The sequence below is a fragment of the Podarcis tiliguerta genome, assembly GCF_965153285.1.
Source record: "Podarcis tiliguerta genome assembly, chromosome: 8".
NCBI classification, from domain to species: Eukaryota; Metazoa; Chordata; class Lepidosauria; order Squamata; family Lacertidae; genus Podarcis; species Podarcis tiliguerta.
In genome coordinates this window covers 61,974,806-61,990,645 of record NC_139541.1, presented here as the reverse complement: position 1 = coordinate 61,990,645, position 15,840 = coordinate 61,974,806, and the positions used below count along the sequence as shown (strand labels likewise).

Genomic DNA, 15,840 nt, shown 5'->3' with positions numbered 1-15,840 from the left:
TCTGCGGAGATGGGTATCTTTGCGGTCTCCCCTCCTGCAGATGCCAGCATACTTCCCTGCAGCATGTGGCAGAATGTATATGCCATTCTAAAGAGGGCTGATGTTTGCTCATTACTTTAAAAAACAGCCCATCTCCATTATATATGCATGCATTACTCCAAGGAGCTCAAAGTTGCTTTCATGGTTACCCCTATTTTAGTCTCACAGCCACTCTATGAGGTAGGTTAGGCTGAGAGACAGTTACTGGCCACCCACTGCACTTCATGGCTCAGCAGGACTTAGAGCTAGGATCTCCCCAGTCCCAGTCCAACACTCTAACCTAGAAGGTAAGCAACAGATCCCCACACCGCTGCACAATACCTGCATTGCACAGTTTTTTTAATTCCCCAGCATCTAATCAGATACAGCCAAACTGCCCATGAGCCACATGGTGCATGCATGTACTCACCTCTTTGGAAAGGCGCATGAAGAGGTCTCCTCCTCTGAGGAAGTCGAGGATGAGGTACAACTTCCCTTCCGTTTGGAAAGCTGAGATGTGAGATACAGAACAATCAGCATCACCAGAGCTTGCCAGCGGCTGGAGGAGAACCTAAGCAGCCAAGCCTGAGCAATGTCTCAAGTGTTTAAAGGAGCCTTAGGCACGCACAAGGACAGTCCCATGTTGACTGGGGCGGATGGGAGTTGTAGTCCAAAACATCTAGAGGGCCCTAGGTTGGGGAAGGCAGCTGTTCCTCTGCCCGCCCACCCCCAGAAACAAAGTAGCCCGCATGAACCATTTAACCAGGTTTCCAACAGGGGATTGAAGTGGGCTTCTGGTCCCAAGTTAAGGGGAATTAGATAGAATCAGTGCCAATAATAAATTGTTTAATAGGTGGGGATAACAGAGATTTGGTCCAGAAAGTGGAAGAATTTCAAGGGGTGGGGAGGGAGGGAGATGGAAAGAGACAGAGGACACCACAAGAAAGTTGAAGTTTTGCACTCACCATAGTGGAGTTTCACAATAAATGGGTGGTTGACTTCTACTAAAATGTCTCTTTCCATTTTTGTTCTTACACGATCACGCACTGTCAACACAGAAAGCTCAATTCAGACATATCACAACTGGGAAAAAATCATCCAGCATCAACTCCGAAGACTGAGACTCAACCCAAAGCTAGTCTAGGTCCACATCAATCTGACATTTAGCAGGGGCAAGTGAGCACGAGGATAATGATGGCCAAGGATGACGTGCGCCTGAAATGTATACCCTGCACCACAACTTCCTGGTTCATTCAGGTTCCTAGCACAAAATGGGGCTCGTTACCTTTCAGGGTGGCTTTCTTTAGGACCTTCATGGCGTAAAGGTGGCCATTGTCCGGTGGGGTGATTTTTCTTACGAGGAAAACCTGCACAGAGAAAGGCCAGGACAGAAAGAAATAGAGAGAGAGAGAGAGAGAGAGAGAGAGTCACACTCAGTAAAAATTCAGTGAAAGGAGCACCTTGAAGTTCGGAGGTGGGGAGAAGGCAAATTGTAACTGTTCCCTAGTGTTTTCAAGCCAATAAATTAAGTTGACTGCAACTGCCAATTCCAACACTGGATGGGGCTGCTCTCATCTTAAAAACAAAAAAACCAAAACCCAACTGGTCTGTCCTCTGCATTTTGCCATGCTGCACCCTTTCCGCAAAACCCCAAATTGTCTCTACCTGTCTATGCATAGAAATAGGATAAACTGAGCGTGAGAAGCCTTTCCTCAGATTCAAAGGCCTTTACGCAGGAGTGGAGAACTGGGCTCGGTCCTTACCTCCTCCATCGCCTAGGGGACACATTTGACAGGTGGGGCAGAGCCCCCAACCTGTCAGTCACTTGACATCACAGTGATGTCAGATGACCTGTTTTTACCCATGCTGAACAACAGCTGATTGTTGGCGCTCGCAAACTCTGCTCACAGAGCAATGCAGGTGATAGGGCTTTGGCACTTGCGCATGGAGCTATGCGCAAGCCCTAACAATCAGCTGATCAACAGAGTCTGGGTGCTTTATGGAAGCTGCAGCCAGTGCACAATGTGTCAGCTTGCCACTGAATTTGGGTGTGGATGAGCAGCCTGGAGCAATGCCATCTCTGTGTTTGCTCCACACTTTTGGGCTGTGGTATATGAATGCTGCAATGGAAGGTTAAGTACTCCATTTATAAGAACAAAATGGCCTCAGGCCTGACTGGGATCCCAGCTGCCTGCCCTGAAAGGAAGCACTGCTTCTATGTTTGTGTGTGTAGCAGCTGAGTGGCAAGGTGCTGTGTACATGATCAGAGGTATTACTACTTTACTTTAAAATAAGAGGCATGAAATGTTGAGTATTTCTGCCACCACTGGCAGCCACCATTGAAATAAATGAAGCTACATGGGCCAAGGGCTATAATCCTATACAACAGCCATTCCCAACCTGGTGCTCTTTAGGTGTGTTGGACTACAACTCCAATCAGCTCCAGCTAGCATGGCCAATGACAAGGGATAGTGGGAGCTGGAGTTCTACATCTGAAAGGCACTAGCTCAGAGAAGGTTACTATCATCATCATCAAACCTTTTATTGGCATCACATAAAAACATCCAAAACAAATCAATACAGAATTACCACTTTCCCAGTGGTACAAAACATTTGCTAAAAGAAAAAAGGCAGAGCTGTCTATCATCACATCTCTAGGTCTCCAGGGAGATCTGACGTCTGCAGTGTATTTTGATGACAAAAAACCAAATAGAGCTATTTAGCCAATAACTTGGTAAGCTCCTGATCATTCCCCAGTAATAGAAAATGTATGACCTCCAACTCTGGTTTCCATTTGGGGATACAGAGTTGATCTAGAAATTGCTGGTGGAGATCAGCATACAGTTTACAATTAAGAACCATATGGGTAAGGGTTTCCACCAGGTGGTCTTCACATGGGCAAGTTATTTCTCCTTCCACCCTGCCTGAGAACCTTCCCCAAAGGAGGTTTGATGGATTTGAATAAAACCAGGCCAGAGAAAATGCCAGAAGTTTACTAGATATATTACTTGGGAATAAGTCCACTGAACCGAATGCAGCTTACTTCCGGAAACACACGTACTGCTGAAGACTTTGTAGAGCAGCCTTTCCCAACCAGATGCCCTCTTACAACACTAACCACCCTTGACAATTGGTCACACTGTATGGGCCTGGTGGGAGTTGGAGTCCAACAGCATCTGGGGTATACCAGGTTAGAGAAGGCCATAATAAAGCATTAAATGATGGGCTCACCACAACAGTCATTTTTGTGTTGGCAAATGTAACATGCAGGTCTAATCTGGGGCCCTGTTACTCCCAGGCATATTTGTTTTTTTTTTTTTTTTTAATAAATATTTTATTCGTTTTTGCATAAAAGACAACAAAGCAAAACAAAACAACAAACAATACATCAAAAACATACAGAATTACACAAACATAACATACTACAAAAAACAGAAATAAAAACAATTTTATCTTCATATTAATCTTGCATTAACTTGTTTCTCTGACTTCCCCGAGTCTCCCTTCCCTGTATTCCAATTCATACAATTAAACAACAAATCCCTTCCCTCTGTCATAATTAACCTCTTTTCTGATTTGAATGTCTTAATATAGCTTATTCAATGCTTAGAACTTAGAATGTTGGGTCTTCTGATCCTTAAAATTTTACTCCAATAACCTTCTACATTCAATCTGATGTTATTTTAACATTCATTAATCTTGTAGTGTTTCTGTAAATAGTCTTTAAATTTCTTCCAATCTTCCTCCACCGTCTCTTCACCCTGGTCTCTGATTCTGCCAGTCATTTCTGCGGATTCCATATAGTCCATGACTTTCATCTGCCATTCCTCCAGCGTGGGTAATTCTTGTGTCTTCCAATACTTTGCAATAAGTATTCTTGCTGCTGTTGTGGCGTACATAAAAAATATCCTGTCTTTCATACGTACCTCTTGGTTGACCATGCCCAGGAGAAAGGCCTCCGGTTTCTTTGGGAATGTGTATTTAAATACTTTCTTCAGTTCATTATAGATCATCTCCCAAAAGGTCTTAATCCTTGGGCATGTCCACCAGAGATGAAAAAAGGTACCTTCAGTTTCTTTACATTTCCAACATTTGTTATCGGGCATATGATAAATTTTTGCTAGTTTGACTGGTGTTATGTACCATCTGTATATCATTTTCATAATATTTTCTCTTAGGGCATTACATGCCGTAAACTTTAGCCCAGTGGTCCATAACCGTTCCCAGTCGGCTAGCATTATGTTGTGACCCACATCTTGTGCCCATTTAATCATTACTGATTTCACTTCCTCATCCTGTGTATTCCATTTCAGCAGCAGATTATACATTCTTGACAATACCTTAGTTTTGGGTTCTAGCAATTCTGTTTCCAATTTTGATTTTTCCACCTGGAAGCCAATTTTTCTATCCAATTTATATGCCTCCATTATCTGATGATAGTGGAGCCAATCACGGACTTTACTTTTTAATTTGTCAAAACTCTGCAGTTTCAATTTGTCTCCATCTTGTTCTAGTATCTCCCAATATTTTGGCCAATTGGCCTCCATATTGAGTTTTTTGACTGCTTTTGCTTCCATCGGAGATAACCACCTTGGAGTCTTATTTTCGAAGAAATCCTTATATCTAATCCATACATTAAACAATGCTTTCCTGACAATGTGAATCTTAAACATTCTGTGAACTTTAACCTTGTCATACCATAAGTAAGCATGCCACCCAAACGCATTATTGAATCCTTCTAAGTCCAGTATATCTGTATTTTCAAGAAGTAGCCATTCTTTCAGCCAGCAACTCCCAGGCATATTTGTTCCACTACTAGACTCTGCACTTACAGGATCTTGTCTCAGATGAAGCCAGAAATCCTAAGCTTCTAGTCCACATAGAGGCAAAAGATCTACAGATGAGTAGGCAGTGCCTACTGACCAACTGGAAAGTAGAAGCCTTGGCCAGAGCTTCCAACAAATAAAAAAGCTAGGATGTGTGCATAAATGTGCCCTTGTGTCTGCCTCCACTCTAGGTTCCCTGCAAAAAGGACAAGGGCTGCATCCAGGCTACTTCATCCAGAGTATGAAAAAAAGTTTGCACAATGCTGTAGAGCACACATCCTTTTCATGCACTGGGTAGTAGTTCTCTTGAGAGTACGAGACACACATTTTACTCTTCATCAGCTCAGCTAACAGACACCAAAAAGGTGAACTCACTTTGCCAAACGAACCCTGTCCCAGGACTTTAAGAAGCTCAAACTGTGATGGATCAGCCTTCTCAGACCCTTCTTTCACAAGGTATGTGATGGTATATTCTTGGACAGAGCCTTCATTCTAAAATTAAAGAGGAAAAAGAAAAAAAAAAAGGTTAGCTGGTCCCACAGACCAGAAGACCTCTTGCTTTAAAAAGAACAATAAGACAATCAGATATTATACAATGCTCTTGAGCTTGCAGAAAATAGCCTAATTCTCTCACCAGTGTCAGAATCTCTTTACGTTTTGCTGCCACTGAATAGCACGAGAGTCAAGGGTCAGAATCCTTGCCCCTTTGGCCAGTCTGTCTGTTAACTGCTTGCTTGATTCCAAGCAAAGGTACCGTCAAGGCAGGACTTTGGGCCAAGAAACCTGGCAGATTTAGCAGAATGCACAGCAGGGCTGGTTGAAGTTAAATCAAGTAATACACCTTAACCATCTTTAAAAGCACCTGCTCTCCCTTCCCAGTAAAACCATTGAGTTCAGAGTCTAAAATTACTTAACTGCCCCATTGATTCCAAGCACAAAAATATGCTTGAGCCCATCAGGCAAGCTCAAGCCCATGGGATGTTGGTGGTTGTGCACAAAATACATCTTTGTGCATTTGTACTGAATTGCCAGCACTCAGCAAGCAGTGCAAGTGTATGAAGTGCTATGAACTCTTACAGTGTTTGTATAGGGCTTTTCCTATTATAATCAAGGGACATGCCAAGGCCACATTATATTTATAATATGTATAAGACATTCAGGTGGACAAGGTGCTGGCAGCTGCAACATGCATTCCTTTAGTGAACAGCAACACAATAGAGTGGCGATCTTTGAAAGGAACTCCTGTTTAGCTGCCTCCAAGTGCGGTTGGACTCCAACTCCCATCAGCCCATGTCAGCATGGCCAGTTGTCAGAGCTGATGGGAGTTGGAGTCCAACAACATCTGGAGGGCTGTGGTACTTAGCATTTATCTCACTTCCTGCAGTTGAGGAGACCAGCTACACATCCTTTACGCAAACGCAGAGCTGCAGAGTGAGATTCGACAGCACACGAGTCTGAGTCGCTCACAGCCCTGAGAAATCCAGTGTTCCATAAACAATGTCAAGACACTGCGGGATCTGTCAACTCATACATTACATGGACACTGCCCCACCCCAAGCATGGCCCCAGTTTACAGTGAACAGGAGCAGAGGGCCTTGGCTCCAGGAAGCAGATCTGGGCACAAGTTCGGGAGGGGCAATGTTTGGACAGCTTTACTGCTGGAGCCAAGTAAAGCTGTCCAAACATTTGGCATCAATTAAGCAGATCACTAAGGATGGTGTGGGTGGAGAGAGAAGGGTCAGCAGCAGTTGCATGCACAGCTATCTTGTGAGATACCTAGGGATGGCTCCAGGTTGGAAGGGACCTTGCCAGGGCACTGGACCCTAGCAGCTGCCAAAAGACAGCAGCTTTGGAGAAACTGCTGGGAGAAGTCAGATTGAAGGGAAGGGGAAGAAGGAACAGGGATGCATGTGTACAGGTGTGGAAACCTCCATCCAGGCAAGGAAGAGGCATTGTCGGAGTCCAAGGATACAATCCAGCTAGGCAAAAACACTCAAGGAGGATGCACAACATGGCCTGTCAGGGGCATGGCTATGTAGGGGTTGTGGTCTGGGGAGAGACCAGAGGCCCAGATAGAGGCTTGAAAGGCCATCTTTGGTTCCTGGGGCTTGAAGTTCCCCTGTCTCTGATCTAAAGAAGCCACCAAACTCTGGCTTTTGCCTCAGTGTCATGCTTCTGTCTGCAGGAAAGCTTTCAAGTCAGCAGCTTGGTGGCTTGCAAACATTTGCTGTTTCCCCACAATTAACATATGCACTCTCCCCCCTTCCCCTCCCACGATATTAAGCACTGCAGTACATTTTGCCATCTACTCCCGTCGCTTTTTGGCGGGTGGCAACGAGTGCGAATGTTTGAGCCACCAGAATTACCCACCACCCTACAGCAAACACGCTTGTTTGTTGCAAAACAGAGTCAGTGTGGCTGGCACATGGAGGAAGCAGACCCCCACCCCCAAAGCCATCTGCTTAGCTACATGAGCAGTTCTGGGGAAGAAAAAAAAACCCAAGGAGTCTGTCTGCCTCTTGGCAGCCTTGCCCGCCCCCCTCAACTTTCCTCTTCACTTCAGGGGGAGACTGAGGAAATGCCAATGCTTGAAACTGGCACCGTCTTGAGACGGAAATATCAAACAAGAGACAGCCTTTGTATCAGAAACAAGAAGACTGAGGAAGCAAACTCAGATGTCACATTTACAGAGGGCTGCAACCATGGCATGGTAACTGATTTGCTTGGCCCATGGCTCAGTGGTAGAGCACATGCATTGCATTTAAAAGACCCCAGGTTAAATCCTCAGCTTCTCAAGGCACAGCTGGGAAACACTCCCATCTGAAACTCTGGGGAGATTCTGGCAGTGTAGTCTATACTGAGCTAGATGGATCAATGGTCTAACTCAGTAGAGGGCTATGTTTCTATTTAATGCAGTTCTTTATGCAGAAGTATGAGGACTAGAATCTTAACTTTATTTTAAGGGGAAGGACCATAAGCTCATGGGAAGAGAGCACACGTTCCGCACGCAGAAGGTCTTAGGTTCAATCTCTGGCTACTCCAGGTAGAGCTGGGAATGTCCCCTGTCCTGAAACCCTGAAAAGCCACTGCCAGTCAGTGTGGGAAATATTGAGCTAGATGGAACATAGATCTGAGTCACTTTAAGCAGCTTCCTATGTTTTGTTTACAAAAAGGAAAAATTGTGGGTGTTATTCAGTATAAAAAACGTAAAGGTACTCAGTATAGTCCTACCCAGAATAGACTCCCACAGCCCCAGCCAGCATAGCCGCAGATGATGGGAACTGTAGTCCAGGGACATCAGGAGGGCCACAAGCTCTCCACCTCGGCTTGTTCATTATTTATATTTGCGCAGCTCAGGGTAGATGGGGAGACATTTGACTCAGTTTGTATTCAAAGGCGAATCTATCGAATCTGCACTTTCCAAAACAATACGAGAACTGAAATGCAACTATCCTTCGAAATCCACATCTTTCCAAATTTTGCAATGCAGCTCTCCAAATGACCAAAGTCTTTAAAAAATGCTGTATATCTGGGGAAATTGCTTGCAAAAATTTGTACATTAGTCAAAACTTCATATAATATGTGTTTGTTAGGAGAAAGTTGCACAGACACAATGGTGAATCTTTAAAGATGAACAAACTTTTAAAAACAACAACAACTAACAAATTGCTGCAGAAATGTAAAGTGCTGAATTTACGACAGGAAAAAGTAAGAAACCGAGAGAACCAAAATGGAGAACCGAAATTTCCATTTGTAGCGGTAGATAGCATCTGCTTTGCAATGAGAAAAATCCCAGGTTCAATCCACGGCATCTCTGGATAAGGTTGGGAGGGATCCCTGTCTGAAATGCCGTATAGTCACTGCCAGTCAGTGTGGACAATACTGAGCTAGAGGGACCAGTGGTCTGACTCAGTAGAAGGCAGCTTCCTGCATCCCTCCTTTCTTCAACAGGACTCATATGTACAGTTCCCATTCCTGGCACCAACCACACCCAGACCTGCTTTTTTCCAACAAGCTGGCATTTGGACCAGCCAGATGATGAGAGTACACCCAAAGGAGAAGAAAAAGCCATCATCCATGAAGCTGCCGCGCTGCTACGGCTTACAAAAGCAAATAAGCACTGCTAGAACAGACTGTCCGCCAGGCCAAGCCAAAGTACTGACCGGGTTGCTGAGGTTGCTTGCAGGAGGCAGCGGGAGGCTGCAAGGCTCGGGGCGGCGCTTCCCGTTGATCCATAGCGTTAGGAAGGCAAGGATGCGAGGGAGCCTGGGTTCCTTAGCCACACTCATCGTCCCACTCTGGCGAGAGCGGCACATCTCTCATGACAAGCTCCCCAAGGTCCCCTAAGGGAGCATGGCTGGTGGCTGCAGCCAGACCATCAGCTGGGGCGCACTCTGGGTCTCACAGGGGACCAGCCGCTGATACATGTACCCAAAGCCAAGCCAAGGGGAAGCAGGGAGGTAGGGCCGCCTTAAGAAGCAAAGCAGGTTAAAAACAGCACTTCCGGCCCTCCCTCAAACCAAAACGCTTGTGGTTAGTTCACTTTAAACACCTTCAAGCTTCTTTCATGTTCCAGTTCCACTTTTTCCTGTTCAAATGGAAGCCTCTCCCTTTAATTCTTGTAGCAGGGGGCGTGGGGAGCCTTTTTTCCAGCACGAGGACCACATTTCTTTCATGAACAGACTTCTGGAGGGCCACATGGTGATGGCAGGTGGGCCCAGAGGCAGAAGTAGGTGGGAAAATTGATAGGAATCTGACCTTTATCAGTAGGCTACATTCTAGGCAGGCAAAGGTCAGGTTGTTTTTCTCATTCTGTGTACACGTGTATCTATATTTGTGTTTGTTTATCCATATTTATTCATTTCACAAAAATTATATGCCACTTGATTCTTAAAAAAACACTCAAGGTAGTTTACGAAAGAGTAAAACAATGAAAATTGTCAATAAAAAGAGTAAAAAAACCAACTTTTAAAAACATTATAATAATAGTCAAAATCAGCAATCAGCTAAAACCAGTTTTTACACAACTCAAGGTTCAACTTGCCTGGATAGGCTTTCCTAAATGAAAAATATTTTTAGCAGGCACCTGCCTGATGTCAGTAGGCAGAAAATTCCAGAGTGTAGGTGCTCCCACACTAAAATATCAATTTCTTACAATGCGGAACAAGTTTTATGTGGCGCCTGTAAGATATTACATATACACACCTTATCAAGTCATTAGCCTGTAATGCTGTAGTGGATATAATTTAGAGATCCACTTTCTCTCTTTTGTTTTTTTCTAAGTGCATGAAAGTGATTGTACAAATAATAAAACCAAAAATAAATTGTTTACTAAAATCTCAGTTTTGGTCCACATCAAAAAATTTTGAGGGCTAAAACTTTATTTGTAATACTGTAATTTCAAGATGCAGAACCGTAAAACGGCCCCCAATTGTTGGTTTTTGCTACCTACTTCATTCATGAAAATGGAAATATGAACAGGCAGCTGATGTTCGCTGTGACCCTTCAGTCTGGATGTTAGCTGTAGCCCTTCAGTCTGCAAGAGACTGAAAAGTCCGCCATGTTTGATTTTGGGGATTGGGTGATATTGGTGAATTCGTTGTTATGTGACTAACAGTGCCGTCCTATCTTCCCTGCTTAGATAACCTATTTCCACCCTTTCAAACTTCCAAACTTCGGTTCACGCAGAGTTAAAAGCCCAAAGATAGTATGACCTCAAAAGGAAAGAATGAGAAAGACAGCTTACATTAACTCAACTCAAATCTTGTACAGAAATAATCAGCCCATCTCCCAGTATCTGCTTGTGAAGTAAGGTGAGAACACAAATTAAGACATCACTCCCAAACAGGTATTCTGCAAGCATGCAGTTTTTACCTTATCTGCTGTGTTCACATTGTCTCTCTCTATCCAAGTGGTGTTCCGTTTTGCCTGCAAAACAAAATGAGAAAATAGTGTCTGAGCAGGAGGTCTATGGAACCTGAAACAACAGCAACACTTTCTAAATATGTTCATATGAAGCATGGATATCAAATTGTGGACATAGCCAAATTGACGCTGTTCCTCTAAAGTGTCAAAAGTATAGCACAAACAAAAGGTTGTGACTTCCATGCTCATCAACACATAGCACAATTATCTACTGAACCTTAGGTTTCAATTTTTCCTGGTAAAATTCCCAGTTCATATTGATATAGTAGTAGTAGCAACAGCAGCAGCAGAAAAAGAATGGAAGAAAGAAAGTGAATCTTTTTTTCTTTGTGACAAAATCAGTTTGAATCATAGAAGCACCAGGCAGTGAGCAATGCTAATATGCCACAAAAAAGTTTTACATACATATTTGTGTTCGATGGCAGAATTTGGATACTTTTTGGTACAGTGGTACCTCTGGTTAAGAACTTAATCCGTTCTGGAGGTCCATTCTTAACCTGAAACTGTTCTTAACCTGAGGTACCACTTTAGCTAGTTCTTAACCTGAGATACTACTTCCCGGTTAGTGGAGTCTGTAACAGAAGGAGAAAGGAAAAAGGATTGAGGGGAAGGGGATCAAGTTGATTCCAAGCCAAAGGCCATGTGGAACAACTCTGTCTTACATTCATTCATTCTAGTTTTGCCCCTACATATTGAGTTCTACAAGGGGAAACACTGAGACTAAGGACGAGGAAGCTGAGCACCCCCCAAACTGGATGCATGTAAGAAGGCAAGCAGGTGAGGACTGACATGGGCAGACTTAGGTTGGCAGGGCACTGCTGCCAATGGAGTAAGGATGTGACTCTTTCATCTTCCTGACTCGTTTTAACAAATGGCAGGGCCAGCCCAGACAGCAGCAGATCCGGTGCCAGTCAATAAGGTTCATGGCTGAAAAGGGACTTGAACTCCTCACCTCCCTAGTCTCAACCCCACCACTCCACCAGACTGGCCCTGTGTAACTCCAAAGTACCATGTGCATTGATGGCATAATAAACAAATTTAAAAAATAATGCTGATGAGTGGAGTAATTATTATAATGTTGCATATAGGTAATGGGCCTCTCTGCCTGTTGGCATTTAAAGGACACTTGTCTTTCACCTGCATCATGCGAGGAAGGGGGACGACGACGTGCAACCAATTTCATTTTTATTTTGTAAATTACTTCATCTGCTAGATGCTCCGCCTTCACAACTGCTTAAGTGCAAAGAGGAACACATCTGAAGGGCATGTCTCTTGAAAAAGTTTGGATGTAACGACCCCACCCCACCCCCAAGCTGATTTAAATGTTCAGAGATGAGGATAAGCTCTTTAACACACTTTAAAAACAAACACAAAAAGACAGCAGAGGAAATGAACCAAATAAATGCTCAAACCGCAAGCCTCCTGCAAGCAGGACTCTCTACGTGAACTGTAAAGAGTCCCTTGCAAAAGCTGTTCTTACTTCCACTTATCTCAATCTGCAGCAAAGTCTCTACAGCTGGCAGGAAGAAGAGGGAACCATTTCCGGAACAATTGGGTTTCTCTGAGCCCAGGCCGAAAAGAGAAACCGCAAACTTGTAACCGGGAAGAATCTGACCATTTAAAATCTGAAGACGGAAGGGCAAACACTAATCCAGTGCTGATGCTGCTATCCTCACGCAGCGTGGAGCCCATCCAAGAAGGGTGTCAGTGGTGAGGTGCACAAACTGCCTCTTGCAGGTTCAAGGGGGTTCCTTGCTGAAAATTCATTGCTCAACAGCTCCCCATGCTCCAATTCCTAAGACTAGCATAATAATGTGGCGCTGACTGAGGAGATCAAGGTCCCAATTCCCACTCAGTCATGAAGGCTCTTTGGTCATCGCACCAGGAACCACTTGCTATCTTCTTCACGGGGTTGTGATGTGCGAGCCCAAATAACGAGTTCTTCTGTTGTAACCATAATAGCCTTGATCTAAAGCTTTGCCTCTGTTAGGAAAACCTGGGTGTAGTTTGAATCCAAAGGGATTCTAGTGGGGGGGGGGGGAGGGATAAACAACAGCAATCACAAGGCCAAAGATGGGCCTTAGCCAAGTAGTTGCTGGATGCTACCAACCAAGGCTAGATCCAATGATAATCCACACATGCATTGTCCGCCAAATAATGCAAACTGTGCAGCACTACAAATCCTGCTAACCTCCCCCTCCCCACAGGCAGAATTCTCCCTCCATACAACCAACAAGCAAATATTTTGACAAGCACCAAGGCTGAAGCAGAAGGAGCCAGCAACAACCTCACAGACCCAGGGAACAGTCTTTGGCAACCAGGTGCCCCTCGGATGATCTGGATAACTCCCATAAGACCCAGCTCGTGTGGCCACTCTAGCTAGGGGTGATGGGAGTTGCATATGGAGGGCACTAGGTTGGGCAATGCTGGTTAACTGATTTGCTGTGCTTCTTCTGGTAGGCAAAGCCCTGCTCTCAAGAAGCTTTCAGGAGATACGTATCCTGCACCCCCCCTTCCTTTAAGATAAGAAAAGGTGTGGGTGTGTGCGCATACCGTCAGGGGAAGCACCCTTCTTTTCTTGCCATTTCACCCACTTCTGTATCTTGCAGGTGGTTTTGGAAACAGGATGTTCATTTGTATTCCAAGATAAAGAGGAACTAGCTTCTTCACAGCTTATTTAGATGGTTTAGGTTTGGGGTTTATTTATTTTTTTTAAGGTGGAAGAACAGTATGGGCAAAATTCCCTGCAACTCATTTATGAAATACATGCTAGGCTTATCGGAAACGGGAGCCAAATTGACAGACAGAGGTAAGTGCAGTTCAGTGGTGCAGCACAGGATTGGGGGGGGGGGAGTCAATCCCTGGATAGTCGCTGCCAATCAGTGCAGACAGTACTGAGCTAGAGGCGACAATGACAGCTTCTGATTGATGTTCCTCCTTCCATTGATCCCTCTAAAAGGAAAAAAGTGTACCCTGCATAAATCAAGAAAGATACGCTTTATTGTTTCTTGTGCAGTATTTTGTGCATCCATACCACTAAACACCTACATTTTAGTGCAATTCAATTTCAGGAAGGAACAGGAATTGGCCTCAGTTTAGTGTACTCCAATCAGCAGACCCTTCTCCTCCCCCCTTGGGCTGTGACAAGTGCATGGGGCCCCTACCTAGCAGTCCCCTGGTGTCAATAGCTGATCTGTGGTGTGGAGATGGAGAGGTAAAAGATCTGGTCTGCCGGGCCAAAAATTTTCCCCACCCTTAACTTATCCCCTCCATCTTCATGGTGGCACCTGATACATGGCACTTTACCCTGCAGAACGACAGCTCTAAGCAGGCAAAGCCAGGTGCCATTTTAAAGTGCCAAGCCAGGAGAGCACCAGGTTGGGAAAGGCTAACCTAGAGTTAAATACAACTAAATCAAACTCAGAGTAGATCCACTGGAATAAATAGTCCAGAGCCTATTGATTTCAATAGATCTATTCTTGAGTATGATTTAGCTCAATATCACCCAGTGTAATTACCATTAGGCCAAATACAGCCTACTTAAAATCCTTTTAAGATGATTTTGTTCTGCCATTCAGAACAGTGTCCTCAATCAAGGCAACTAACGATCATTTCATTAGATTAAAACAATGTTTAAGACAGCACTATTAAAGCAGATACTTAAGGCAGGTAGCAAGACTGATCTAAAAGCCACGAAAAGCCCACAGCCCCAGCAAAAAAGAAATGCTTTTATTCAGTGCTGAGGAGAAATTAAATTTGGTGCCAGGCAACTGGGAAGGGAAGTTTCCAAAAGTCAAGGTGCCACCACAAGAAGCAGCCCAGGCAGCTGACCCTTGAGTCTGGCTACTAGACCAGCTGACACCTATAAATACCCACTTCTTCTCTCTCATTCACTCACACAAAGGTATTCCTAATAATAACAATGATAATAATAAATGGAATAAACCTGGCTGAGTGGCAGAGCACTGCATTCAGATGGGACATGTTCAATCCTGGCTGCATAAAATATCTCATCATTTTTAAAATTAAAATTGTCCCTGAAAGCAGCTTGCAACCATTAAAATACCCACTATAAACAAATGTCAGTATTACAAAAAACTAAAACAGTTTCACAACTCCAACAACAATATTCCAAACCTCATCCGGTGGCTGGGACAGCAGCAGCAGCAGCAAAAAGTACTTAGCGATGGCCAGTGAATTTGTTTGAAAAGCCTGAAGTGCAGGCGAAGGTAGAAGACTTCTCCCTGCCAGAGACCCTGGACACACACTGCCACTAAGAGGAGACAACATGTAGCTAGATGGACAAAACAATGTCAGCTGGTATAAGGCAACGTCCCCCATCCCTTTAGTTTAGAGGGCCTCCCTAAAATTCTGGACTTTCCAAAACTTAGCAACAAATTCTACAACAATCTAGCAACAATCTACACTTAAAAGATGCCCACAGGCCCTCAGTTCTCATCACACATCCCTGGTAATCTCTCAGGCCTTCTGCCCCCTGCTCCAAGCAGACAAACCAGCAGGGGGCCAGCTGTGTTGTAAACAGCCCAGCGCAGCCCAGCCCGAACAACCACAAGGGATCATAACACTTGCCTTGGTGTGGAAGAGAAGCCTCATCATCTCTGTAGCTCTAGGAAGTTGTTTTCCCATCGCCTGCTAGCCACCTTCTCCTGAGCATGGACGCCAGCAGGGTTGCTCTGGGCAGCAGCGCTATGTCATCTGGGCATATTTGGGAACTTTCCGCCTAGAGGAAACTGTGTAATTTCCCCACAGATAAACCACAGAGTGCTTCTAGCATGCAGCCCAGCTGATGAATCAGAAAGGTACTGAAAGGGCAAATGACCTCGGGTGTGATCCCTAATGTGCTTCGTAGATAGGAATAAGGCAGAAATGTGAATCTACCTAATTTGCAAATTTCCAAACAATATATGTGAACCAAAACACAGCTTTAAAATATTGGCCTATAAAATTAACACTTCTCTGCATTCAAAAAGTGCATATGCTAGGGTAAATTGTGCATACAGAATTCATATATTATTGAGAATTGCACAGAAGGATGCACAATATAAGGAGA

The 15,840-nt window shown here is 44.3% G+C and overlaps 1 protein-coding gene and 1 long non-coding RNA gene across 7 annotated transcripts in view; one reads left to right on the top strand and one right to left on the bottom strand.

The window, feature by feature from the left end:
- The window catches only part of LOC310684850, a 231,750-nt gene that overhangs the window by 34,829 nt on the left and 181,081 nt on the right, over window positions 1-15,840 (top strand). The window lies entirely within an intron of this gene.
- Window positions 1-15,840, bottom strand: part of RPS6KA1 (ribosomal protein S6 kinase A1) — a 111,260-nt gene that overhangs the window by 22,708 nt on the left and 72,712 nt on the right. For 4 of the 6 annotated variants that reach the window (XM_083455080.1, XM_083455079.1, XM_083455084.1 and 1 more), the window contains 5 exons: window positions 10,719-10,772; window positions 5,220-5,336; window positions 1,304-1,385; window positions 984-1,064; window positions 449-528 (listed from right to left, as the gene is read on the bottom strand). In XM_083455080.1, coding sequence (XP_083311206.1) covers window positions 449-528; window positions 984-1,064; window positions 1,304-1,385; window positions 5,220-5,336; window positions 10,719-10,772 — 414 coding nt within the window. Of the gene's footprint in view, window positions 1-448; window positions 529-983; window positions 1,065-1,303; window positions 1,386-5,219; window positions 5,337-9,007; window positions 9,294-10,718; window positions 10,773-15,359; window positions 15,488-15,840 lie in introns of those variants that run through there. The other 2 variants (XM_083455083.1, XM_083455081.1) reach the window with 2 other exon arrangements.